This window comes from Conger conger, chromosome 14 (assembly GCF_963514075.1).
Source record: "Conger conger chromosome 14, fConCon1.1, whole genome shotgun sequence".
Lineage (NCBI taxonomy): Eukaryota > Metazoa > Chordata > Actinopteri > Anguilliformes > Congridae > Conger > Conger conger.
Genome location: NC_083773.1, coordinates 31,977,817 through 32,004,895, shown reverse-complemented (window position 1 = coordinate 32,004,895; position 27,079 = coordinate 31,977,817). Strand labels below are relative to the sequence as shown.

At 46.0% G+C, this 27,079-nt stretch overlaps 1 protein-coding gene across 1 annotated transcript; it reads left to right on the top strand.

Annotated features, from left to right (window-relative positions):
* The first annotated feature begins 842 nt into the window (after positions 1 to 842).
* On the top strand, positions 843 to 25,683 carry LOC133109981 (E3 ubiquitin-protein ligase TRIM62-like). Its single transcript, XM_061219777.1, has 6 exons — positions 843 to 1,178; positions 1,709 to 2,356; positions 20,127 to 20,222; positions 21,552 to 21,808; positions 22,603 to 22,718; positions 23,709 to 25,683. Exons 2-6 carry the CDS (start codon positions 1,949 to 1,951, stop codon positions 24,257 to 24,259), a joined length of 1,428 nt encoding a protein of 475 aa, XP_061075761.1. The 5' UTR covers positions 843 to 1,178; positions 1,709 to 1,948; the 3' UTR covers positions 24,260 to 25,683.
* Positions 25,684 to 27,079: the final 1,396 nt, after the last annotated feature.

Here is a 27,079-nt window from a genome sequence, read left to right as displayed (position 1 = left end):
CACAAGATTTCTGACTTTCAAACTGTTCAATAGGCACATATGAAATAAAATCATACAAAAAAGGAATCACTGAAAAGCAAGAGCAAAAAAAGCAAGTCCAGAGACTTTTTTTGTGAGGGCCAGGTACTAAACGGGAGAAGGGCACTTCGTATGTAACATTTATGAACAAAATGATCGAAAATTATTGACAGCAACAATGAAACAGATATTATTTCATTAGGAAATGACAGGGGTACATCCAGCACTTGGGGCAAAATGGGCAGGTGCTCGACCCCAGTGCAAACATCTTTGCAGTAGCAACTGTAAAACAAACCAGATTTTTTCCATCGATCAAATAGGCCAATAATGGGTTTGTGACAGTATGACATTTGTGTTTTCTCTTATTGTACCATTTCTAAAGCTTCAGTTGTACATCGTTACGACCGTGAATCAACATTGCTCTTCGTCTGACTGTTTCATATATGCCTCAAAATCACTCCGGATTTAAATTTTCTATGCGAATAATTACAAATATAAATGCATAACTTTCCACGGCGATTCTACCTCGGTATCAGCTGCGACCTGCAGTTGAGGCATAAAAGCGTAAAGCCGAACAAACAATGGGGAAATGTGGAAGTCCAGGTCGTTCCATCATTTTGTAGGGGAAACAGAGGGCGCCGATATACTCCAAAGCGGACATCGCCTCACCCATGTATTAGTTTGCCTAGTTTAAAACATATAAGATGTTTATGCACATGCATGAAAATTTATTGTTATAATTGTGAAAAAAGACAGGTTCCACTTCGATACCAGTTGAGATCTTTTTCGTTCTCCTCCCCGCGCAGGCTGCAGGTGTTTAGTTGGTTTGCTCTATCGCCCTGCTCTTTTTCTTCCTGGATTGAAGCAGGTTTCTGAGTGAAGCAGCCGAATAAAAGCCATGGACGTTGCGGTGCTGGACAGAAATAATTGAAACGAAAATGAAAATAAGCGAACTGCTTTGAAAATACTCGAACTCTCTAGCTGAGCAACTGGAGGAGAACAGTACTTGTAAAATAAAGAAACAAAACGACAAAATTGTTTTCAGTACGAATGAGAACAGTGGCAGGTTTAGCTATATACTATCTGAGCTGATTAGCTAGGTAGCTGTGACCGAAGCAGATCTGGGTTGCGGGCAAGGTGCTCAACAAGAGGAACTGCAGGTCAGTAAATTTGATGTCCGGGCAAGATAATATTTTCTGTGATTTTTAAATGCCTTTTCTTATTTAATTAATTTAATTAATTCTAAATCACTTTTAATGGTCTTTTAAATGACAATACAGAAATGTAATTTTTCGTTGAATAGAAGGAGCGAAAAAGGTAGCTAAAGTGCCGTTCCATTCTGAATGTTCCTTTTGCCGGTTAGCTGAAGAAATGTTTGTGATTGTGCCAAAACGACCTCGTTGTCCCATTGCTATTTGAATTACACCTTGCATTTTTACCCTGACAGTCATGTTTCTTTGTAAATTGGTGCATTTTATTTAGTCGTACATGTGCCACGTGCGCTTTTTTCAGCTAACTTAATGTTTATGTTGGTACACCCTTGGCAACCACATGAAATAAGTTCTACACTGCAGGCAGTCGGCCGCCTGTTGCAGTTGCGCATTCAAATTCCCCATCATCACGTAAGTGTTGTTACCCAAGAGCACACGTTTTGTATGCTTATTCCTTTTCTCTTTCTTCTTTCCTGCAGGAAGACCGAACCCCCTTGAGCACAGATGGATAATTACCTCTAATAGCTAGATGTTAAACCAATGTGGTCCTGTCCCGTTTAACTATCCGTGCCAGTAAAACCGCAGTCTTAATATTGAATCAAATATATAGGCTACATTTTGGTGCTGTAGTATAGTAGCCTAGTTGCATCTAAATATCTTATTGCAACTTAAAATTATTGAGGTAATAATTTGGTGCTATTTGGTCTTTATTCCCGCAAATGGCTTGTTGTTTGAAAGACGAGCTTCTGTGTTCCATCTGTCTGAGTATTTACCAAGACCCAGTAAGTTTCGGGTGCGAGCATTACTTCTGTCGAAAGTGTATCACGGAACATTGGAGCCGACAGGAGCACCACGGCGTCCGCGACTGCCCAGAGTGCCGCAGAACCTTTGCCGACCCGTTGCTCTCGCCAAGCCTGAAGCTGTCTAACATCGTGGAGAGGTACTCCGCTTTCCCGCTGGACGCCATCCTGAACGCACAGCGGAGCCCCTACCCCTGCAAGGACCACGAGAAGGTTAAGCTCTTCTGCCTGAGCGACAAGAGCCTAGTGTGCTTCTTCTGCGACGAACCAACACTGCACGAGCAGCACCAGGTCACCACAGTGGACGAGGCCTTCGAAGAAATACAGGTGCGCCTTCCTCTTTGGCAGCTCCTCGGTGCTAATCCGCGATAACCCAAATTGACATTTTGCTGATAATATAAATCCCAGCTCTTCGCCTGCGGGACAAGAAATTAGTGGTTCTTTGCCATTATCAGTGAATTAAGATAACTCCGTTTGTGACCCAAAGAGGTCTCAAATTACGTTGCATTGCTATGCATCTACAAAAATTTCGTATGGAACAGTTCGGTTGAAATTTACTGTTATTTTAAATTATGCGTTTTCACGGGGCGGATTATATCAGGCGGCATAACGTATTTGTTTTTACAAAGCTGCGATACATTTGGCCAGGACATTGAGTCAGGCGTTCCAAACACGGCAAGGGGATGCACAGGATGAGGAGGACTCAACATTTGTGGAGAACTTTTGTTAGTTTACTTGTACCTTTTATGAGTGTTTCCAGTAGGCTTAAAAATGTTCCATTGTAACAAATGGCTTCCTCTCCCTTGCCTCTCTACTGCCTTGTGTCAGGCCAATTGCTGCTTAAATCACAGTTGTAGATGGGGTAGGCCAAGCATGCCAGCAACTCTGCATGCTGTGAGTGTGAACAGCTTCAGAGGTTTAACCTTGCTGCCATATTAATTGGTGCAGGTGTTACATTTATCTGACAGCTTTCCTTGGTCTCTTCGGAGAGACTTCACTAATGTGTGCCCTCCGCACTTCAGCACTGAGAGATGTCCTGGTTTACGTCAGTTCTGATTTTCCCATTCCTGTTTAACCAGTGCTGTAAACGCACACAATAATTACCGCCGGTGTAAAAGTCAGTGTCGGGACGAGCTTTAATTTTACATAAACCGTCACGTTTGCTGCAGAACTCATAGCTACTACGAGGGCATTCCTGCGCAACCGGAAATCCCAACTTCCCTGGGTGGTGCTACCACCGGTTATGCCCGCTCTGTGTGGCTGCTGGCGCATAGTCAGCAGTGCTGGGCTTGATTCAGTTTTGGGCCACGGGGCTCATCCACGCAGTGCTTCAGCGTCTTAACTGGAGCTGCCCAGCAGCCCCACAGCTTATGAAGTTGAAATCACTGGAAGTAATTTTTTGGGCATTCCACAGCTGTTCTCATGTGTAAATGAAAGTGATTCCCCCCCTGAAGAAAAGCTCCTTCGGCAGAATTGAATGGGTGGGCCTGTGTGTTATTGTATAAAGTGAATTGGGCTTACTGATGCACTTCTGTGCCAAGTATCAGGGTGTGCTGTTGGCAAAAGGAAATTGATGTAATGATTGAATTAATAATATATACATATTTGTATTTATTTGTTAAACTCTTTCTGTGAGTGTGTTTCTTTTGAAATTTCATACGGCTATTTTTTGGTTAGGTTGTGCATAACTTATGAAAACCTGTGGAATGCAGTATGCCTTCAGCCAGCACATTTAAAGAGAAAGGAGGTGTTCCTTAATGGAGATCTAATTCCTTCCCCTTCATCCTTTTAGGTATTTTGACTAAATAAATCAAGAGGAAATAAGGGGGGGGGGGGTGGAGGGAGAATATACTTTCCTAAGGAAATGAAACTTAAACTGGCTCCAGTTTGTTTAAATTTGTATCCAGCTAACACTTTCCTTTACTTTAGTGAGCTGTTTCATTGGTCACTGAAATGGATGTTGCAATTGATGATGTCATAATTTAGCATTTGCTCGCATTCCCTAGTAGCATTTTACTTGGTTGATGCTGCTGGCATGTGCGGCTGGTCCATCCCACTGTAAGCATTCTGACATCAGTGGGTGGAGCTTCTCCTTCTGCAGCACTTTAATGTCTGAAGATGAAATTCACACAGTTGCTTTCCTAGGAACAGGAAGACAGCTCAAGGTTTATACAGCTTGATTTTGGATTAAAAATTAATTTGGTTCCTAACACGCTGGTCTAGTATCATAATTTGCTATGACAAAAAAGATTATACAATATTGAGCCCTACGCTGAAGTTGGTTCTGTTAGAGCATATTCAGGAAAGGGGAGGGTTGTTTGTTCTTTGTAGCAGTTCTTTGTATTGTGAGATAAAAAAAAACTTGCACAGTAAGCATAAACAGAGTAGATACAGCAACATCTGATTAAAAAAATAAAAATAAAATCTAACTGTTGAACTGTGGCATGGGCCCCAGGATTATGAATTCGGAATGCATGGTTTACATTTCCAGTCAGAGTTCATGTGTTTTAGTTCTCTGTTTACATTGACATTGTGTTTATTAATTTGGCAAATGGATGCTTTTTCATGTCTCTGGCTTTTATCGCACACATTACAATACATGACATTTTATTTTGCAGACGCTTTTATCCAAAGCAACGTACAAAAATTGCATATCAAGGTCATTCGAACAAACTCCAGAACAGGTCGGATAAGATACAATTCACAAAGAATCAGTTGTACAGCCCATGAACATTAAGTCCAGTACCATGGCAAATAGGCCAAGTGAGCAGCAAATTAGGTCAGTAACTACATTACCAAGATGAATGTAAATGCAAAGTACAAATGCAATCATAAGAGTCCTAGATTAAACTAGAAGTAACAAGTTGCGAAAAAATTGAATGGCAATTGAACGGCGGGTGAAACGAATGGCAATAGATCAGGGTACTCCTGCAGAGGAGTCATTGTGCAGTGTGAAGAGGCGAGTCTCCAGACTGCAGCGGAATATGGACAGTGACTGAGCGGTTCCTCTAGGAACGTGGAGGTCGCCCCGCCTCTGGGGAGCTACTGTTGAGATGCTCTGCAGTCCGGTCTGGCGGCGTGTGGCTGGCAGGATGTACAAGACGTCCTGTGGCAGCAGAGCAGAGCGGAGCGGTCAAGCTAGTTTGCAGGGCTGAATTATGTTCTGTAGGTAGGGAGGGGCTGCCTTGTTGGCTGCAGCAAAGGCCAGAGTCAGGACTTTGAATCTGATCCTGGCAGCAAATGGCAGCCCATGGAGTGACTTCAGCAGGGGTGTGAAGTGTGAGGATTTTGGAAGGTTGTAGACAAGTCAGGCCAGTGCTTTCTGGATGAGCTATAGTGGCTGGATGGCATAGGCTGGCAGCCTTGAAAGTAGGAAGTTGCAGTAGTCAAGCTGGGAGATTACCATAGCCTGGGTGGAGTATATGGTCAGGTTTGGTAGAATCCTCCTGATGTTGTACTGAAGGAATTTGTAGGACCGCCATGTTGCTGCAACTCGGTCTTTGAAGCCCAGCTGGTCGTCCAGGACCACCCCCAGGTTCCCAGCAGAGCAGGAGGCGGCCACTGTAGTATCATCTATGGTGACTGGAGGGGAGTTGCGCAATGGTTTTTGATGATTTGAAGTACATCTGTGGGTTTCAGCATCTTGAAGGAGGTACAGTGTAGCATTGGGTGTGCTTTGAGGAGTAGGTAGTATCACCGGACGAGTGAAGGAATTTCCGGATACTAGCAACCTTCCCTTCAATGGGCCAGGATGTCATCTGCAAAGAGGGGAGAGTAGGTGAAGGTGGTCAAGATTCTGTGGGTTAGACACGTACACACTGATTTTAGACCGAATAAATTAGGTTTTTGTTAATGTGATGGCAGTCGTAAAGGCTGCCAGCAAGGCAGTGAATGAAATGAGGGATTAAGGGCACACATGGTAGAGATCTGAACGTGTAAGGCAACAGTAAAATAGGATCTTGCTTAAACTACCAAAGAGCTGTAATTGTAATCTTGCGTTCTGAGGCTGCTCTGCATAGGTATGCTATGAGATGTGTTTACGGCAATGGGCAGAGTCAAGCTCGCGGTCGGTTGTGATCCCTGAAAGGCGGTCTTAATGGGCAGAGATCAGAGACTGACGCACCATTTAAAGGGCTTATGCAACCACGTCTACTGCACCCTGCAGCTCCCACAGTGCACTGGGGCCCCCTGAACAGCTGGTGAGCTCATTCGCAGATCAGCCACAAGTGCTCAGGGCAGCACTCTGCACTTCACATGGACCAATACCGCAACAAGCACTTACTGAAACGCAGCCTGTAATGGGACAAGCTGTACTGAATAAAGTAATACTGAAACAGTTGCTGTAGGGTGCTTGTGCGAGTACCTCAGGCACACTCATAGAATGGTACTGGAACAAGCACCACGGCAACACGCCGTTCTGTCACGAGACAAATAAGTGACCTTAATGGGAAGCAGTGATGTAATAACTCCGGCATCATGTGGATTATGTATGTATGTATGTGTGTGTGTGTGTGTGTGTGTGTGTGTGTGTGTGTGTGTGTGTGTGTGTGTGTGTGTGTGTGTGTGTGTGTGTGTGTGTGTGTGTGTGTGTGTGTGTGTGTGTGTGTGTGTGTGTGTGTTAAAATATTTATTTCAATTTCTTTTTTTTTTTATATATATTTTTTAAGCTGCAGTTATCTCCTGCGTGTGTTTGTGTCGAGGATAAAGGCACTTTTTGATAGTCAGTGTTTTCCCCTGTTTGAGTGGCTCACATTAACAGGTGGTTGGGGCCTGAGGGCTGTGGAAGGTGTTTTAACATGGAGGAGGATGAGGAGACAGTGGTGCCCATGCTCGCGACCGTGATATGTGCGGTCCAGGTGCCACTGCGGATGGGAGTCTTTTTGCGGTCGTGAAAGACAACGCTGTTTCTGTTGTTGTGACCACAACAACATGACTGCAATGTGACAGGGCGACATGGCTCAGGCAGTAAGAGCAGTCGTCTGGCAGTCGGAGGGTTGCTGGTTCGATCCCCCGCCCGGGCTGTGTTGAAGTGTTCCTGAGCAAGACACCTAACCCCCAAATGCGCGCTGGTTGGTGCCTTGCATGTCCGCCAATCACTGTTGGTGTGTGAGTGTGTGTATGAATGGGTGAATGAGAAGCATCAGTTGTACAGCGCATTGGATAAAGGCGCTATATAAATGCCAACCATTTACCATTTGCATCCTTGCTGAATAATCATTGCTTGGTCACAAGCTAAAGCTCAGAAAGGGAGTTAAACCTTGTTAATGTTTTTTTAAAATTTATTTATTTATTTTATTTTTTTATTTAAACTTGTTGACACTTTGTTGACAATAAATTGCTCATTGCATTTTTCTCAGTGTTCCAACGAGTGTTTCAACTGAAGAAGTAAAGCACTGTGAGCTGTCGGCCCTACGTAAAGTAGAATCAGTCATTTTGTGGGGACAAGCCTCATGGATCTTCCTCTCCTTTGCAGAGTCCCACTCGCTTCTCACCGCCTGTGATGGACAGCGAGCTCCCCGCCATGACGAGCTTTCTGAGTCATCTTCTCAGCTCTCAGAGAATTTCTCAGCTTTGCCGATTGGCTCAGTCGGCACATTGGCTGCCACACATTTTGCGCATACTCATTACTTTTGCCAAATTTTCTTTTGAAAGTGTTAGGGGTGTTTTTGGCGTTCCTCCTGTCTCCCTTTTTCCCTTTTCTGAAGAAATGTGGTTTTTTTGAATTTGCATTTCTTCATTTGGGGCTTTTGAAATGGCAGGCGAACCAAAACCTCCCTTTTGGAGCCGCGAAACGTCTGCGTCTGCTCTACAGATGAGAAGATGAAAAGCCCTTGTAATGTCACAACGAAGAGGTTTAAAACGTGATGTTAAACGGCACTGAGACTACCGTGCGCATTATAACCGCACAGGTTACACAAGTTAAAGGTTGTGGAGGGTTGTCTGTCGTCCATAAAGAATGAGTGCATCCCAGCTGTCTCTGTCGGTGAGGGCAATAAAGGGTTGAATAAAGCAGGTTTGCTGGAGGGCAGGAGAAGCAGCTCCAGTTTTGTACACGGTGTTCAGAGCTCGTCCGTCTGCATAACCAAGACTGCTGCTGTGAGTCAGTCGCTGTCAGCTGCGTCTCACTGTGGCCTTAAGGTCCGCCTTCAACCGCGAATGATAACAAGGCAGCTTACGAAAATCGGTCCTGTTCAAATGAATGATTCAGTGCCAGAATGTTGCACAATTAGCAATCGAAATCTTTTGGATCAGAGGGATTTTTGGAGCACATGTCCATCATCCATAGTTATCATCTCTGTCTCTCAGTCTCTCGCTCTTTCTCATCCTCTTGCTCTTCATGCTCCTTTTGTCTCCTCTCTTCTCTCCGCTACCTGTTTTTCTCCCTTTTGAAGTTCCCAATAATAAGTCTTCCCCTCTTTCTTATCTGTACTCACACAGGAAGAATTTCAGCTGATTCCAAACACTTTTTAAATGTACTCTAATACGTTCATGCGACATGGCTCAGGCAGTAAGAGCAGTCGTCTGGCAGTCGGAGGGTTGCCGGTTCGATCCCCCGCCCGGGCTGTGTCGAAGTGTCCCTGAGCAAGACACCTAACCCCTAAATGCTCCTAACGAGCTGCATTGCATGGCTGCCAATCGCCGTAGGTGTGTGTGTGTGTGTGTGTGTGTGTGTGTGTGTGTGTGTGTGTGTGTGTGTGTGTGTGTGTGTGTGTGTGTGTGTGTGTGTGTGTGTGTGTGTGTGTGTGTGTGTGTGTGTGTGTGTGTGTGTGTGTGTGTGTGTGTGTGTGAATGGGTGAATGAGAAGCATCAATTGTACAGCGCTTTGGATAAAGGCGCTATATAAAATGCCAACCATTTACCATCAACTAAAGGGCCAATGACCATCTTCCTCACAAGCCACTCAGCACACAGCTCATGACAGCCACTAATAACCTATAGGCTCCTTGTGAGTAATGAAGTTGGCTAGAAAAAGCCAGTTTACTCATCTCAATATTCTTATTTCACATGAATTGTCTATCTGATGCTCCTCTTACCGGTTTTCAGCCCAGTACAAGGCTGGCTTGAGGCCACTGCCGCTATCGCTGATACTGACCATCTCTCTGGCAAAGCTTATAACGGACAACATTTCTGGCAACATGAGTAATGTTAGCAATATCAAAGCACGTGAAAATCCAATCGATTGTTAGTTTGTTTTCAGTTAGTTATAATTATTTTGGGCGAACACTAAACAATGTTAACTCTTGCAAGATATTTACAAGCGTCATTTAATCATTATTACAGAGCTAGAGGTGTTTTTCACTAATTTTAGCTTCAGTTACTTGCCTAACATTTGTCTCCTCTTTCTATTAGTACTGCTATGCCATGCTTGGCTTATTCAAGCCAAATTGAAGTGTGCCCTCACACCTTCCCTTCTAGTTATGGATTGCTGCTTTATGCCGCTCTTGCTGTCCAGGAAGCTTTTTGCGATGAAAGGATGTGTGAGTACTGGAGTCAGTGTTACTGTGCAAGGACAGACCCCCGGAGACAACGTGTGTGGATGGCTTTGCTGTTCAGCTCATCCATCAGCTTTGAATTTCATAAAAACCCATTTGCATTATTGTTCACTCCACATTATGGATATACATAAATTACTGGAGCCCATAGATGTTATGGGATAACCTTGAAACTTTTGATGGGTGTTGTTCAGAAATGTTACTCTGTTCAGAAATGCTGCCTTGTTTCTGGGGCTCTGTGGTTCCTGCTCTGCTTTGTGCTTTACGTGATAAATCAGTCTGTGCCTCTTGGCCGCCCTGCTTATCTGAGGTCGTTTTTTTTTATTATTTTTTTTGCTGTCGGTGGATTATTGAGAACAGATTTGAGTTTTCTTATTTCCCTAGAACTTCATATTGTTGCATAACCACAAACCCTGGGGATTTTTATAAAATTGTTAAATTTCTCACCCGACACAAAAACACCTAAATTATGTATTACATAGGTTTGTATCCATGCATATTACATGTTGCTTTCCCATGGTTTTGTGCTGTGATGATCCAAAAGATGGCAAATACCTTATTGCACAAACATTGACACATGCTTCCTGGAAGTGTGCGTGTGCGCATGCGCGTGTGTGAGAGAGAGAGGGGGAGAGAGAAGGCGTATACTAAAGGGTATGAGAAAAATACTGTACGCATACTAAAGAACAGAATTAAAGGGGAGGGAGAAACAAATAGCCATCAAAAAAACAAACCCGGCGACAAGGACCATAATTAGCAGTCCGGCACTCTATATTTTTCTCGAGCATGCAATTAAAAGTTTGCCTTCTGTGCCTCCACCGCACAAAGGAGCACGTTTATTGCTCTTTTTCTGCAGTCATGAGAAATGTTATCGCGGGCAGCGCTAAAGGTTGTGCCCACTGCTGTGCCGTTTTAATTATATTCAGACAGGTTGCGTGGGTCAAGCTCTAACTTATTCCTCGGAGTCCAATATCTTAAGTGCACCGCATTTATTCCTGAACCGCATTGCTGTTGTTGTACGGGGCGCGCAGTAACTGAATAATAACAGCGCGTGAGCCCTCGCTGCAGTTGCTCCTAGAGCTGTTGTGCTGTCTGAATCAAGGCTACGACGTCTTGTCCTCTGTGGCTGGCTCAGTCCAGAACGCAGCTGACTACAAGTGCAGGCTGTGCCCTGTAGCCTTGGCCTCAATTAATGCTAAAGTCATTGGATTCCTGTGATGGGCTAATGAGTTGGTTAGTTATAATTGGATAATTAAAATGCCTAGAGTATTGGCCTACAGGATCTCAGTCCTTTCATTTGTGGTCATCTCCTCCTGCAGCGTTGCTTCTTCTTGGCGTTAAATTCAATACCCGCACCCTGTCTGAGCAGGGTTTGGTCATCAGGCCTTCGCCCATCATCTAAGAACAACAGCGGTGAAAGACCTGAAGTCACTTTTCAGGGCCTTTCGCTGCAGACAGGGCATCAGTGGCCAGTTTGCACAATGCGACTTCTGTCTAGAGCTGTGGTGATGTGTGGGGGATTTTCTTTACAGGTGCTTCTTGAGCTGGTGTCTGGAGTTACTGAAATGGGGACAGCTCAGACCAGTTTTCCTTTAGAAATGGCCTTGTGTTTAAGCCTGCGACTGAGGAAAGATTCTGGATTATATCCAGGGAGATCCACATGATCGGACAGAGGACATTCACAGAGGGAGTGGGTTCTTCAGCCACGTGGAGGGGGCTTCTCGTTTTGATTTCAGGCTTTTTCCACATTTCGGCCAACTGTAATATTTTCAGACCTTTAAATTCAATGCACTGTTCTTTTCCATTGCCTCATTGTATACATATCTGAGGATATGTATATTTGCTTTAATACAGGAGTTATCTGTGGTATTGTCATAATACAGAAAAGTTTTGTCGCTCTTTCATGGTTACTTTTCCTTTTGGAAGGGGAGGGATATATTTCTGAGACTACATTTCAGGGATTGCTAAAGGCTAGAGAAGTCGGCAGTACTGCAGAGTGGGTAGGCACACACTCCTGCATGATGCACATTAACATGTGCATCTTAGCACTCAAATTTCATAACTGGGCAAAGTTATGACCTCTCCACCCACCCAGTCCTGCCCCGTGGCCACATTCAGCCTGCAGGGCTTATAAACTTACTTGCCTTGTTTTTTTTTGTTTGGCAACAGCAGTATTGGTAGCGAGCTAGGAATCCAGATCCTGTCCATTAGGGCACTCAAACCCCTTTACCCACTGGCTCTCATTTCCTCATTTCCTGGCCAATTCCTTCCCCTCCAGCTGACTGTACTCAAGTAATTATCGCAGACAGGGAGAAGATTACGTGCTTCCTGGTTCACCCAATAAGGACGGCGAAGGTAATCATTAAAAAAACTTTTTTTTTCGTCCATCTGAATCTCTATTAAAAAAAATGCACTGATTTAAATGTAAAACAGAACTGACTACCGAGTATGGTAGTACAGGATTCATCACAGTATATTTTAATTTGACAGAGTGTGTTACTGTTGCCCTGTTAAAGCCCCTACAGGTAATGCCTATGGGGGACTGTGGTTCTGAATACCTATGCCCTTTCTCTTCGAAGGCAAGCTGTGTAAAAGAACAGTGTCAATGCCAGTGTTGCCATGGCAACGCATTGGCCAAATTGTATGTATGTGTACATTTGGAAAAATTGAAGTCAAAGGTGGATATAACAAATGAGGAATGCAGGGAAGCAGATACATTGGGGGTTTTTTTTATGTTTCATATGATTATTTACAAAATACATTTGTAGTGTTTGTCTTTAAAACAGTCTCATTTTTAATTCAAGAAGATAAGTGAATGTTGCCTTCGGTTCCAGTTAAGTCAGGATTTTATTTTTTTAAATACAGCAGGAAATATAAATATTGCATGCTCCTTTTGTCTTTGTCTCAATCTCTTTGGCTCCCATGTTAATTTCTAGGTGAACGCCAACTAGCTCTGACCCACACCTGCGGTTCACGGGGGGGAAATTGTCCTGGGTTGTAATATTGTGATTACATTTACATTTTTGTCATTTGGTAGACACTTTTAATCCAAAGCGACTTACAAGTGCATAGGTTCTTCCACAAGTTTAAGCATCACATCCATAACTTGTAAAATACACGTGAAATGTTGTTCTAAACATAGTCATAAGTGCATTTATTTTATTATTATTTTCATTATTATTTTCTGGATGAGAGCGCGGTCAGACACGAGTGTAATTACGGGGGGGTGGGCGGCTAAGGTGTGTGTGTGTGTGTGTGTGTGTGTGTGTGTGTGTGTGTGTGTGTGTGTGTGTGTGTGTGTGTGTGTGTGTGTGTGTGTGTGTGTGTGTGTGTGTGTGTGTGTGTGTGTGTGTGTGTGTGTGTGTGTGTGTGTGTGTGTCTCTGCCTTTCTCCCTGTGAGTAGGGAAACCTGTGCTTTGACTGCATGAAAAGGGCAAGAGAATAAATGTCAAATCTGCACACGCAGGGTTGACTTGATGTTTGCGTGTTTGATTGGTGCTCAATCACCATCGAAGCCGCGGCCTGTTTTTCCTGGGCGCTCAGTCACCAGCAGACTCGCTGGCTGTGTTTCATTGGCTCTCTGTGTTCTCTCTGTCCCAGTCACAGCAGGTCTTTCTATTGAACCTCCGCCTGGTTCTCACAGCCTTACAGATGTCTAACTGAAAATGTCACACCTTACAAATGAGCAGCCACTGAATTTAACTGTTTCTGTAAGGATAGTCTAAAGATAGGTGTCACTGTGAGGTGTTTCTCCATTTGTGGCTAAGATTAGCGGGGCAAATGTTTAAAACAATGTTTGGTTGTGTAATTTGGTCCAATGCAAGGCCAATGTCCAGCATTTGGAATAATAATAATAATAATAATAAGAGTGGACCATAGCTGACCGATGATCCACACCAATGTCGGCTGATGTGCTGGACTTACTGTATAAATGTTGAATATTAAAATATAGCCAATTAAAAATAAAAATAAAAGTATTTTAAAGCCATGCCTACAATAATGTTAAGTTTTCATTCATTATTTCTAGCAGAAAACGAACATGTTTTCACATTTTCTGAATGTGGCTAAAGCCTGCGTCTCTGTGAGGAGCCGTGTTAGCTGCTTGCTAATTTGAGTGTGGCAGGATGAGGACGCAGCAGAGGCAGCTGTGGCTTCTCTGGGCTCGTCACTCATTCCTGGGTGTTTATTCTCCCTGCGATTGAGCAGAGCTCTGGAGCTGCCATATGGAAACGCAAACAGGTTTGTCCCCTTGTGTTCCCGTAAGTCTACGTTTGACTTCTTTCTTCTTCCTTGTCATCTCTGCAAGGTATTTTGTAAAAGCACTGAACCCCTTCCAGAGGAATAAGTGCTTTGCTTCATCCCATACCCCTTTTTGAAGTTAAAGGGGGAGAGTGCCATCATTTTTTGTTTCTGTAGTTTTTTTTTTTGTAGGAGCCTCTGCCCTCCTTTAACATTTTCTTACTGGTCAGGTGGAGGTGAGCTGAGGGGCTTATCGCCATGCGGAAAGCGTGACTGCTGGGAATCCAGTGCTGTGCTCTGGGATCTGATGGGCTGGGAGTCGGTGACTGTAATCCTCAATATATTTTTTCTGTCCTTTGTCATGTTTGTGGTCCTTTTCTGGCTTAAAGATTTAAAAGAATTGTTTTTAATTTTGTATTATAAATTATTATAAAATTATTTACTATGAGTCAAAGCATAAAAGTATGTTAAAACCAAAGTTGAAAGTAAAACCCAAAGTAAAAAGTGAAGTCATAGTTTGCTAGACTTATCAAGCTATTAAAGTAACATTTTACGATGGGAAGGTTTTCTTGGCTGGCTGCTTGTGACTGCAAGCAAATGATGTTTGAAGTAGGATGCCTGGTTTATACTGATGCTAATCTGTTTGATTAATATGTTGCATGATCATGGTACTGCATATTCCCAGTGTGAAATATTTATTTAATATATTTTTGCACAGTCTGGAGATTATGGATGAATTACGCACGTGAATTAAGACATGAATACATCCATTTACAAAAACTACAGTCAGTCGAGCCGGTTAATTTAAGAGTTTCAAAAGAACAAAGTGGGTGTAGGAACAAAGAAGATCTTTTGATTTAGTTGGTTGAAGCTTGAATCTGAAATGACAGTGTTTGTTAAAGGCCACCGTGTATTAAGCTATTAATGTCTTTAAAAGGCATTTCCATTTCAATGGAGAGTGGGTGTAAGGTTGTTGTCGAGATTTAGTGTTTGTGCCCCCCTGTGCTGTCAGGCTCGGAGAGAGGTGTTATGCGTCTTCCTTAAGGAATTTCCTCTTATTGCCCAGCTGCCAGTGAATGGGAGGTCCAGGTGATGCTGTGTGATACGGGATTGGGAATGGCGGAATCGGATATGGGAATTGAGAATTATGCGCTGCATGCACGTGTGCGTGTTTGCTCCGCGTTTGCGCGTGGTTTGGATTTCTGCCTGGTCTGCGGAGTCTCGATAAGGCCTTCTTCATTACCACATCGCCCGGGTCGTTATGTAAATTACTACGGTAGGATGTCAACGCGGAATCCCACCGGCTGCGGCTGTTTAGCACTCCCTGCTCGTGCTGATCTCTCCTGACCTCTGTTATCCGCACCGCTGCCTCCCCTTCATCCTCGTCTATTCAGGCTCGTGTGAGAGGTAAGAGCAGGTCACCGCTGATGTCGCCGGGCGTAATATCAATGTCAGTCAGTTCAGTGACTCGGGGAGATAAAACGGTGCGAAATCACCTGGATTTGTGACTGGAATCACAATAGGAGATAAAATGCACCATTTTATTTTCTCCCAAGTAATTTTTTTTTTTTTTTTTTTGGGGCCCAGTCCTGATTGTAGCCTTTATATCTCAGCATCCAATAAAACCAAATGGCCAAAACGAATGGCTGATATGGATCAGTCAATTTTAAGGAATTGTTTGCAGCTTTACCGCTCTGTAGCCTGATCCTGCCTCTTGGCTACAGCTACTCAGACCTGTGCTTGGAAGGTACTTGAGCAGAAGATGACCTGTACAAGCCAGATGCATTTTCCAGTGCATGAGTAGGGGGTAGTTGTGCTTCTGGACAAAGTATAGTCAAGCCCGTTTCCCAGAGCTTTGATGGGACACTGCTGTAGGAGGTTAAAATCGTTTCGAGTTGTTAAACGTGAGTATAAAATTTGCACGCTGGCCTTCTTATCCTCCTACAGTTCAACTGAATAAATAAGTTAATCAGTGAAGAAAATGCATTTCAGACTCCAGACTCTGGACTTTTCCCGACATTTTCCTGAGGGCCATTTTCTTTTAGGGGTCTCAGCAGTATGGCCTGCATTGTCTGGGGGTAATCTTGTTAGGGCCCTGTGGGGTAATCCTGTCTGCCGGGGCAGAGCTTCACTCTCAGCACTGACCCCTGCAGACATCACTCCGTTAGTGTGATGGTAATGTATCTGCCCACAACCCCGGCCCACTTCAGTGCACTCTCCTCAGGCTTCTGCAGTGAGTGCTGGTGACAGGAGCAGCCATGACTCAGTGATGTGCTGAAAACCACGATGTTGGTGACAGCAGTGTGTGGGCTGACGTGCGTGCCTGTCTGTGTGCGTGCGGTGCGTGTGCATGAATCTGTGTGTGTGCGCGCTTGTCTCTGTGTGCGTGGTGTCTGTGTGAGTGTGGCGTGCGTGCGTGCCGTGTCTGTGCGTCTGAATGTGTTGTGTGTGTGCTTGTCTATGTGCACACGTGTGTGTGTGTGTGTGTGTGTATATATATATGGTGGAGGGGTGTGTGCGTCTGCGTGTATTCTGATCATGTTTCTGCTGTCTGGTCCCAGTGTGTGAGGGGCTGAGTGGAGGCTGAGTGGAGTGAGAGTGTGCCCTTCCTGTGCGTGGTGATCGATGCCGGTGTCATACTGACTCCTGTAATCCTTCACAGTGACACTGCAGCCGGGTGCTGTAAACATGACATCACCGCCTGTGATTCTCCTGTGGCCATCTCTCCCCCCTGAACAGAACCCTGAGCTCGGTGCGAAAGAGATCAGGCCCCGAGCACCAGGGTTAAGCTTGTGTGGGTGGCTGTGAGGAACCCTTGGCAATATTACCACAAGTGATATAGTTGGTGTTACACTCTAAACCTTTGGGGTAAACCTGATTTAAGGATAGATTTTTTGTAAAATAATTAGATCTCCCGTGTACTGGGTCGCCTAGGCACACCCAGTTTTTAATTGGTATGCCCAAAAATCGAAAGCTGCCCACCTGCCCCTCCCTTTTTGCAGTCTGCGTAGCCCTACCCCTGGCCCACCTGCCCTCCACTACACCCGTGATTGGAACTCAAGTAATGATTTTACTGCTTAAACTGAGCGTTTTGTAGCACTGTTGAATTTATTTTCACTCCCAAGAAGTGTTAGATGAACATGCTATGCAACATCAGCGTGCACCTCGTGTGTGCACAGTGTGCGGTTCCTGGGTAAAAAAAACAAAACAAATAAACACGTTGAGGGCGAGAGGAAGTTAAACCACTCGCTACCCGTAGGAATTGTCGTCCAATCGACGTAATCGACCCCAGTGCTAATGGAGAAATGTTGGCGTGGGTCACATTGACTTTCTTTGTGGCGTAAAAGACATACATAATGCATGAAACCGAGCACGTGCGGTTGAGCTCTGCGGAGCGTCAGCTGAGCTGATGACCCGTCTCCAGGTCCCTGCTGCTCCTTGGGGCTGCTCTTTCGTGGCTGTCAGCCGGCGAACGTTTGTTCAGTTATTTGCCAGATGCTGTTTACTGTGCGCCTCCATGCGTGCCGCAGCGAGAAGCTAATCGCTCCTTGCCGGCCGCGGAGCCAGCAGCTAAGTGGGGAAACGTGCTGAAGACCCAGCGCAGCTCCCAACCTGCAGGAGCTGCGGCGCAGAGGCACGTGCGCTCCCGAGGAGGGCGGGTGAGGTTTCCGTCCTTCAGATCAGACGCGTCGCCCTGCAGCCAGCGGGGGGCTGGCGCGCGCAGTGCGCCTGGAGGTTTAGGATCGCCTGGCTGCAGACTGCCGCAGGGCATCGTGGGAAAGGGTCAGGGCTGAGAGGGACAGTGGTGTGTGCAGGGGGCTGCCGTTTCACATCCTGACAGGACCTGGAGTTCAGTGGGAGGCTGAACGCACACACACGCACACACACGCACACACACACACTCACTCACACTCACACACACTCACTCACACACACTCACTCACACTCACACACACTCACTCACACACACTCACACACACTCACACACACTCACACACACTCACACACACTCACACACACTCACACACACTCACACACACACACACACACACACACACAGTACTTCCCAGTGTTCTCATAAACAAGCATAAAGGAGATTTCCTCAAATGTTGGTTTTTATGGTGTTTTTCTTTTTTAGTTGAATCAGCGCTAATGTCTTCTCTTTCCTGAAAGCCACTGAGACATAAAGGGCTTACCCCAATCAAGGGTGATAAAAGTGAAGGGTTTATAACAGCCGGAGACGATGGTCACCTCGTTCCACAGCTCCTGCTCCGCTGGGGTGCGGGCCCCGCGCAGGCTGGGGAGTGGAGCGGCAGGGGGCTGACCTGCCACTAAACTGGGGGGTTATGGCCTCTGGGACATCACTGCAGCACAAACTGAACCCAGACCAGTGAAATGGAGAAAGAAGTTGGGGATATGTTATGAAGATAAAGACGGTACTTGCATATTGAAAGATTGAAGAGTCAGAGCAATCCTTGTTTTAAGCTTGCCAATTTGTCTCAAAGTGTTTTATGAAGCCCTTTTGGACATTAATATCCCTCGTAAAAAGTGGAAAAAAAAAAAAAAGAAAAGTATATAACTAAGGGGGGGGATGACTGTAGACATCATTAAGAGCACTTTGGAAGTGTATTGCTACAGCATGTCTTAAACAACTCCATAAATTAAGCAGTTTTCACCCTGAAATGATAGTCTTTTGAGGTTAATGAATTGAAATGGAAATGATGGTTAAATTACAGAGAGGGCTTCTGTTTGACTGGAGTGAAGCTTCAGACACATTGCTGACGCACAGGCCGTGGCTAAGAGATTGAGATGACATGAGAGATCTGTGCCTATAAATATTCATTTCTGCATTCAATTAAGTCTTAAGATACACTTGCTACTTAGTGTGTGCTTGCATTAAAATTAGTTCGTGTACAGTCGTTAATGGTAAAAATTTGCCTTCGTTACATTTAATGAGAAATTGGAATCATGATTTGATTCTCACCATCCCATTTGGGGAGAAAAGATGAAAAACAAATGTGTATATCTATAAAGCATATAAATATGCATTCTCATGAACATCACCTGGGTTTCCTAGCAACAATGTCAGTCACATTTATTTTTGATACATATGAGAGTTTGTCCCAGTTCCTCACTTTAAGTGTCTCAACAGAGCCTTCATAGATACGCTTGTTAATGAATTAAAAAGTTACAATAAAATAATAAAAGTTGAATGGAGGTTGCAAAGCGAATAACATGCATCTCACACGTCACCCCCCTGCTTACTTCCCTCCACTGGCTGCCTGTCATGGCTCGCATCAAATTCAAAACATTGGTGCTAGCCTTCCAAGCAGTTAAAGGGTCTTCCCCAGCTTATCTGCAAAAAATCATCAGACCCTACACCCCTGCCAGACCTCTTCGTTCAGCCTCCACAGGCCGCTTGGCACCTCCCCCTCTCAGAACCTCCACCTCACGCTCACGACTACTGTCTGTTCTGGCTCCACGGTGGTGGAACGAACTCCCCGTTGAGGTCAGAACTATAGAATCTCTCCCCACCTTCAAGCGCAAGCTGAAGACGCACCTCTTCAAGCAGCACCTCTCCCCATCCCTCCCTACCTCCCTGTGAACCTTAATTGTTGTCTCTGTGACTTGCTTTGTGTATCAGTATTTTTAGTTGGCTAGGTAAGCAGTGTTTGGATAGTTAACTTTGGTCACTTTTGCTCTTGTTTGTTTGTTCAAAAAAAAAAAATATGGCCCTTGTCCTTATCTTTGTTGTACAGGTAGCAGTTGAAATTGTACTTACCTCTAGGGTCTTTCAGCGAACTTATCCCTGGTTATGGGTATGCACTTTGTTGTACGTCGCTCTGGATAAGAGCGTCTGCCAAATGCCAATAATGTAATGTAATGTAATCTTCCCTGGAGATTGAGGACTTGAAGTTCAGGACCAAATTTGCTTTTGTCACGGAAATCCTGTCATTACTTTTGTCTATTGAGCATTAAAAAGAACAACATTTTATCTGAGGAAGTTACTGAAATAATTGTGTTTATACATGAGTTCATACAGGACATTACTTATTCAGCTGTGGCTGAGCTGGGAGCATCACTGAAATGCATTGTGAATAGGAATGAAGTTGTCTCGGAGCAGCATTGATGACTGGTGCTGAATGGACTTAAAACAAAGGAGCCTGGTTCTGCTTGAGGAAGTTCAGGTCCTGTTCTGATGTGGGTGTACAGAGGTGGACTAGTTCAGGTTCTGGTTGTGGTGTTTTTATTTAAGATTCTCTCCTTCCTTTTGCTGAAAGGAAATTGATATTACTTTTATACTTAGTCTGCAGGACTGAAGGCCGATTGTGTCTCATAAATGTAATGGTTTCTGTATTCTGTAGAGGGAGATGAAGGAGCAGCTGGCCAGCCTCCAGGACAGTGAGGTGGGACACACAGAGGCCTTGCAGCTGCTCCAGAGGCAACTCACAGAGACCAAGGTAAGAGCCCCTCCCACCCCTACTGCTCACAGAGACCAAGGTAAGAGCTGGCCCCTCCCACATCCCACAAGGCATCAATAATCGGAGAGTAAAAGTGTTTTTAAAGGTTTCTTAAGTGCCAATGGGGGCAAATCGTTTTATGGTAAGAGTGAGACTATTCCACAGTGTTGGGGCAAGAACAGCTAAAGTGCATTCTCCCTTCAATTTAAGTCTAGCCCTCGAGGTGACCAGCAAACCTTGGTTACAGGACCTCTGAGACCTCACACTGGTGGAGGGAGACAGCAGCTCGGCTGTACAGGAGCTTCTCCATGTAAAGCCCTGTATATAAAAGTGAGAATTAAAAAACATTTTAAGAATTAATTTTCTGTACCCAATAGGAAGCCAGTGAAGGGAAGCAAGCATGGGGGCTCCCTGTGTTTAGGTAAGCTGCTTTTTGGACCTGCTGTAAACGAGCCACAGGAATTCAGACCTTTAGAAATGCAGAGGCTGTGGCCTTGATAAGGCAGGACAAGCAGCATTGTCATGTGACAAATGATGCAAAGTTGTGTAGCATATTTGGTCTGGGCGTGATCTCTGAATATTATCGTTGGGTGTGGCCATTATCTATATTTCAGTACTATATGCAGGAGCCTTTAAAGTGGTTGAACTAGTTTGCCATGAAGGAACTTCATAAGCAAGATTATATTTGGCTCCATAATCCCTCCATGATTAATTTAATATTTGGCTATAATTATGGGAGTATTATATTAAAGCTGTCCAGCAAATATGATCAGAACCAAATTATTTATTGGCTTTAGTTGGAGCTTCTACTTTGAAAAATGGGCAGCCAAATATCCCCACAGTTCTGTGCGCAGTGAACCTCCACTTCTGTGTAAAAAGGCCGTAACATTGTGTGTGTGTAAAGGCTCCACAATTCTGTGCAATAGCTTTCATCTCGACTCCTGTCACTCATCATAATTGCCCCTCGAAGCCATGGATGTCCCTCCTGACCCCCCCGCTCCCCCCCCCACCCTCTTTACAGATCAGTGTCCATGTGACATAGGGCGGCCTGTAGCATAGTGGTTAAGGTAAATGACTGGGACACGCAAGGTTGGTGGTTCTAATCCAGGTGTAGCCACAATAAGATCCGCAAGGCCCTTAACCCTGCATTGCTCCAGGGGAGGATTGTCTCCTGCTTAGTCTAATCAACTGTACGTCGCTCTGGATAAGAGTGTCTGCCAAATGTCCATAATGTCATGTAATGGTCAGAGTAGGCCCCTCAGTCTGGGGTGTGGCACTGCGGGGTTCTGACAGGCATCCGTCAGCCTCTCCTCTCCTCTCCTCTCCCAGCTGTCAGCGAAGAGCCTGCGGGCGACGATCGGCGAGGCGTTCGAGCGGCTGCACCGCTTCCTGCGGGAGCGGCAGAAGAGCATGCTGGAGGAGCTGGAGGCCGACACGGTGCGCACGCTCGCCGACATCGAGCACAAGATCCAGCGCTACAGCCAGCAGCTGCGCGACGTGCGGGAAGGCATCCAGATCCTGCAGGAGCGCCTGGGGGAGACCGAGAGGCACGGCTTCCTGGAGGGGGTGGCCCTCACCTCCGAGAGGTGAGAGAGAGAGAGAGAGAGTGTGAGAGAGTGTGAGAGAGTGTGAGAGAGTGTGAGAGAGTGTGAGAGAGTGTGAGAGAGTGTGAGAGAGTGTGAGAGAGTGTGAGAGAGTGTGAGAGAGTGTGAGAGAGTGTGAGAGTGTGTGAGAGTGTGTGTGAGTGTGTGTGAGTGTGTGTGAGTGTGTGTGAGTGTGTGTGAGTGTGTGTGAGTGTGTGTGAGTGTGTGTGAGTGTGTGTGAGTGTGTGAGAGTGTGTGAGAGTGTGTGAGAGTGTGTGAGAGTGTGTGAGAGTGTGTGAGAGTGTGTGAGAGTGTGTGAGAGTGTGTGAGAGTGTGTGAGAGTGTGTGAGAGTGTGTGAGAGTGTGTGAGAGTGTGTGAGAGTGTGTGAGAGTGTGTGAGAGTGTGTGAGAGTGTGTGAGAGTGTGTGAGAGTGTGTGAGAGTGTGTGTGAGAGTGTGTGTGTGAGAGTGTGTGTGTGAGAGTGTGTGTGTGAGAGTGTGTGTGAGAGTGTGTGTGAGAGTGTGTGTGAGAGTGTGTGTGAGTGTGTGTGAGTGTGTGTGAGTGTGTGTGAGAGTGTGTGAGAGTGTGTGAGAGTGTGTGAGAGTGTGTGAGAGTGTGTGAGAGTGTGTGAGAGTGTGTGAGAGTGAGAGATCACCGGCTGGGCAGAACAGGCGTGTGGGGCGTTGCAGGGCACAGGCAGTGGCCGCGTTGCGGTTTGGGTTAGATGGTGTGGCTGTAAATCAGAAAGGTCGATGCAGGTAGACGACACTGCTCACTAATTCTTGCTTTGCCCTCAGAATAAAAGGGAAAATCCATGAGACCAATCTCACCTACGAAGACTTCCCCACCTCAAAGTACATGGGTCCCCTGCAGTACAGTATCTGGAAGTCTCTGTTCCAGGACATAACCCCAGGTACCGTCTCCCCTCGTACAGCTTTCAGGTGAATGGATTACAGCCACAGCAGGGGCTGGAGACCCAAGCTCTGCTCTAGCAGTTATCACACACCGGAGTGAGATTGACTTTGTTCTTTAAGGTAACTAAACGATTAACTGAACAATTAGTGCCACTGATTGGCCAGCACATTTGTGGAACAGGGCCTTAAGGTTTGTAATGAAGGGTGAGCTACGCGAGTCTGGTTTTCCCCAATTTCCTCTCTGTCGGAGCATCAGAGGATACATATACTTTATCTTTACACATATTTTCAGACTTTCACACCATTGATCTTTCATCTCCTCTCCACAGACTCCAAAGCTCAGAATTTTGTGCAAAGGCTGGATGAGAGTTTCTCAACCCTTTAAAAAATGTAATTGTAGTGATGTGCTTTGAAGGGTGTCCCGTAGGGAGTATAAACTCATCCGTAGAGATAGAGCCGCTGAGCTACAGCCGCTCAGTGCCTGACCCTGCCCTGGTTTCCCCTCTTCAGTGCCTGACCCTGCCCTGGTTTCCCCCTCTTCAGTACCTGACCCTGCCCTGGTTTCCCCCTCTTCAGTGCCTGACCCTGCCCTGGTTTCCCCCTCTTCAGTGCCTGACCCTGCCCTGGTTTCCCCCTCTTCAGTACCTGACCCTGCCCTGGTTTCCCCCTCTTCAGTGCCTGACCCTGCCCTGGTTCCCCCCCCCCCTTCTCAGTGCCTGACCCTGCCCTGGTTCCCCCCCCCCTTCAGTGCCTGACCCTGCCCTGGTTTCCCCCTCTTCAGTGCCTGACCCTGCCCTGGTTTCCCCCTCTTCAGTGCCTGACCCTGCCCTGGTTTCCCCCCCCCCCCTTCTCAGTGCCTGACCCTGCCCTGGTCCCCCCCCCCTTCTCAGTGCCTGACCCTGCCCTGGTTTCCCCCTCTTCAGTGCCTGACCCTACCCTGGTTTCCCCCTCTTCAGTGCCTGACCCTGCCCTGGTTTCCCCCTCTTCAGTGCCTGCCGCCCTGACGCTGGACCCCCTGACGGCCCACCAGCGCCTCATCCTGTCGGACGACTGCACCATCGTGGCGTACGGGAACCTGCACCCCCAGCCGCTGCAGGACTCTCCGCGGCGCTTCGACGTGGAGGTGTCGGTCCTGGGGGCTGAGGGCTTCGGCGGCGGGGTCCACTACTGGGAGGTGATGGTTTCGGAGAAGACCCAGTGGATGATCGGCGTGGCCAGCGAGACGGTCGCCCGCAAGGGCAGCATCCAGATCCAGCCCAGCCGGGGCTTCTACTGCATCGTCATGCACGACGGCAACCAGTACAGCGCCTGCACCGAGCCCTGGACCCGGCTCAACGTCAAGAGCAAGCTGGAGAAGGTGGGCGTGTACTTGGACTGCCCCCGAGGCCTGCTGGTCTTCTACAACGCCGACGACATGTCCTGGCTCTACACCTACAGGGAGAGGTTCCCCGCAAGGCTCTACCCCTACTTCAGCCCGGGACAGAGCCACGCCAACGGCAAAAACGTTCAGCCCCTCCGGATCAACACCGTCCGTCTATAGAGGCCCCCAGGGGGCGCCCGCGTCTCGGAAGCACACAGAAATTAAGATGGGAACGGGAGGGAGCAGATGGGACTCTGTTTTGTGTTTGTGTGAGGGACCATGGTGCTCACTGCACTGTGTACTTTTCATTGCGCTGGTGTGTGAGTGCTGTACTGGTCTGGTCTGTACGCCCCGTCATCCTGAACTGGCTCTTGAACATCCACCCCGCTGTTCAAAGACTGGCCTCGCTGTCAGTCACTCACTCCATGCTATCCTGATCTCCGTCATCTCCAGTTGATGCATCCAGCTGCTAGGACTCTGGACTCCTGCTCTTGATGTTAGAGAGTCAAGCTTTATGCTTTCGCACTTAGCTTTTTCTTCACTAAACTTTTAATTTACTGAATGGATTTTCTCATCTAAGCTCTTTCTTAATGCTTTTTCTCACCGTTGGGAATAGCTATTCGCATACAGCCGGGTCATGCTGCAGTCTCTACAGCCGATGCAGAAGGGCACAAGCAGTCTCCTCTGAAGCACGTGAGGTTGGCGGCAGCTTCTTTTCACAATGCAGCCCACACAGTCAAGTTCACACAGACATGAGAAAGAGGATTTAGCAAGCAGACCACTGGGGGTCTACCTGTGGGGGTCTCCAGAAAGCAATGAGATGCGGATCCTAGCTGACTGAATCCTTCCTAACCTGGGACGATGCAACTTGAATAGCATTTAACCCTGGGGTGCACCATCCAATTTGGTCCCACCCTTTTCATGTTGTAGTGGAGTTAAAGGTCCCGCCCACCTCATTAATAATGTGCCAATGTGTGGGTGTGATGAGGCAGCAGCTGATTTAACTGCATAATTGAATGTTAAAGCTCATTATAAAAAGATATGGCAGACTTCCACAGCCTTTCCACCTTGGCAGGATAACAGCAAACCTCAAAAGCAGGCACAGCAATTATGCGATAGCAATTTGGGGAGATCAAAACAGCAACTGAATTTCTGTGGGGAGATGTCATTATTTTTGGGAAAAGTATCAAAAGGTTCTGCTCTGAGAATGCAGTTCTAACAGGCCTTCACAACCCACAACCATGTGAGCATTTAGATTTTGCGGCAACATGTATTTTCAAGGGTCCATTTTCTGTCAATTTCTTAGTACCTAAATCTTTACAGTGCACTTTCAATCCCTTTATAGAGGCAAAGCCCTTCCATACTCAGCAGCTAAATCATTTCTCGCAATTCTTTGTGATTCTGAACAGTGCTACTGTTTTATTGCCTCCAAATGGTTGAAAACCTGCAATAGTCTCGGACGGTTCCATAACTCAGGTGGAAGTTTGCTTGGACGTGTTGAAGCCTGTCCTTCAAACGTGCTGAATGAATCAACCGGAAGACCAGCAGCCATCACTGCAATGTGTGTTCTGGGAGTGGAGGAGGGTCTGGGATGGTCTGGGTGGTGTGGGGGATTGGGGGGGGGGGGGGGGGGGCTATTCCTAGAGCTGAGCTAATCTTGCTTGACCTGCTAGCTGTACTGCAGGCCCCTGTGACTTTCATCCCATGATGTCCTATCATATACATTGTGTGTTGTCCAATACTGATCTCATGTCCATCCTGAATCTTGCGTCTTGAGAATTGGATGAGAGTATTGATTGGAAGTGTTTGTGGTGGTGGTGATGATGATGATGAAGATGATGGACTGTGTTTGTGGATATGCTGTTGTGTGAATGCTATCTATTGTGGTATTACAGCTATGAGAAAAGTTGTGATGGTAAATAAAATAATGGCAAGCCTTCAGTGGCCTGTGTGTTTGGTGTTTGTTTGGGGGAAAAGCGGTCTCAGACATTCATTACAAAAGGTATTCACTGTTTACATTTAAACGTTTTTCTAAATTATATATACAGTACTGTGCAAAAGTACTTGGTAGATGCTTTCAAAATAATTGAATGAAAAGTTTCTGAATATAAAAGAAATATGAGAGAGCAGCTAAACGGCTAAAACAACAACAAAAAAACAGTATTTGTTGTGACCACCCTTCACATTTAAAATGACATCAATTCTCTTAGGTACACTGTCCTGCTGTTTTAGAGGAAAATCAGCTGGTAGGTTGTTCCGAACATTGTGGAGAACTTGCCACAGTTCTTCTGCAGACTTCTGCTGTCTCACTTGCTTCAATCAAGTCTGCTTTGGAAACAAGTCGTGGGTGATTTAAAGATACGCATCTTTAGGATACATTTTCTGTTTTGGTTGTGTTTCCAAATGAACTTGATTTGGCTTTTTGCATATGGCTCCAAAACGCACACTCTTGAATAAAACGGCCAAGCAGGGAGTGAAAGCATCCTGTGTTTGGCAATGATTGTTTCTGCAGAATCGGGGCCTCACACGTTTCTGGATGTTCTCCTGTGTCAAAGTTTTCACACAGGAAAGCATCTGTGCCTCTGTGACAATTTACATTATTTATTTATCCCCCCCCCCCCCCAGGATCTCCAAATTACCCTGCAGCATGTGGCTTTGTTCATTTTCTTCTCATTCCTCACCTGTCCCCCAGGGGCCTGTGTCTTTGTTAGCCGTGTTTGATTTCACTGTCTTTAACGATATCTTTGAAATAAAATCCACTTTCTAGACCTTTGGCTGATCTTAGCGTACGGTATTACATGTTGGGTGTCACAATGTCTCGATACCGTTAGTACAGAGCTGTCATGACCATGATGCCTCCAGCCTGGTAAAAGCATGTATTGCTCCTTACTTATTTTCAATCAGCAGGCTATCCGCAAAGTCCGATCAGTGCATTCAAGGGGCAAACTGAGCCGCTATTGCATGCAGATTTCAGGCGATTGGCCAAAGGTACATGAGCAG

Bases quoted from the DNA above. Each gene is read 5' to 3' on its own strand.
- LOC133109981 (XM_061219777.1), top strand. From the start codon at position 1,949: ATGGCTTGTTGTTTGAAAGACGAGCTTCTGTGTTCCATCTGTCTGAGT. The intron at 20,223-21,551 runs GTAAGAGCCCCT...CTCCTCTCCCAG, and splicing joins GGCAACTCACAGAGACCAAG to CTGTCAGCGAAGAGCCTGCG. The intron at 21,809-22,602 runs GTGAGAGAGAGA...CTTTGCCCTCAG, and splicing joins GTGGCCCTCACCTCCGAGAG to AATAAAAGGGAAAATCCATG.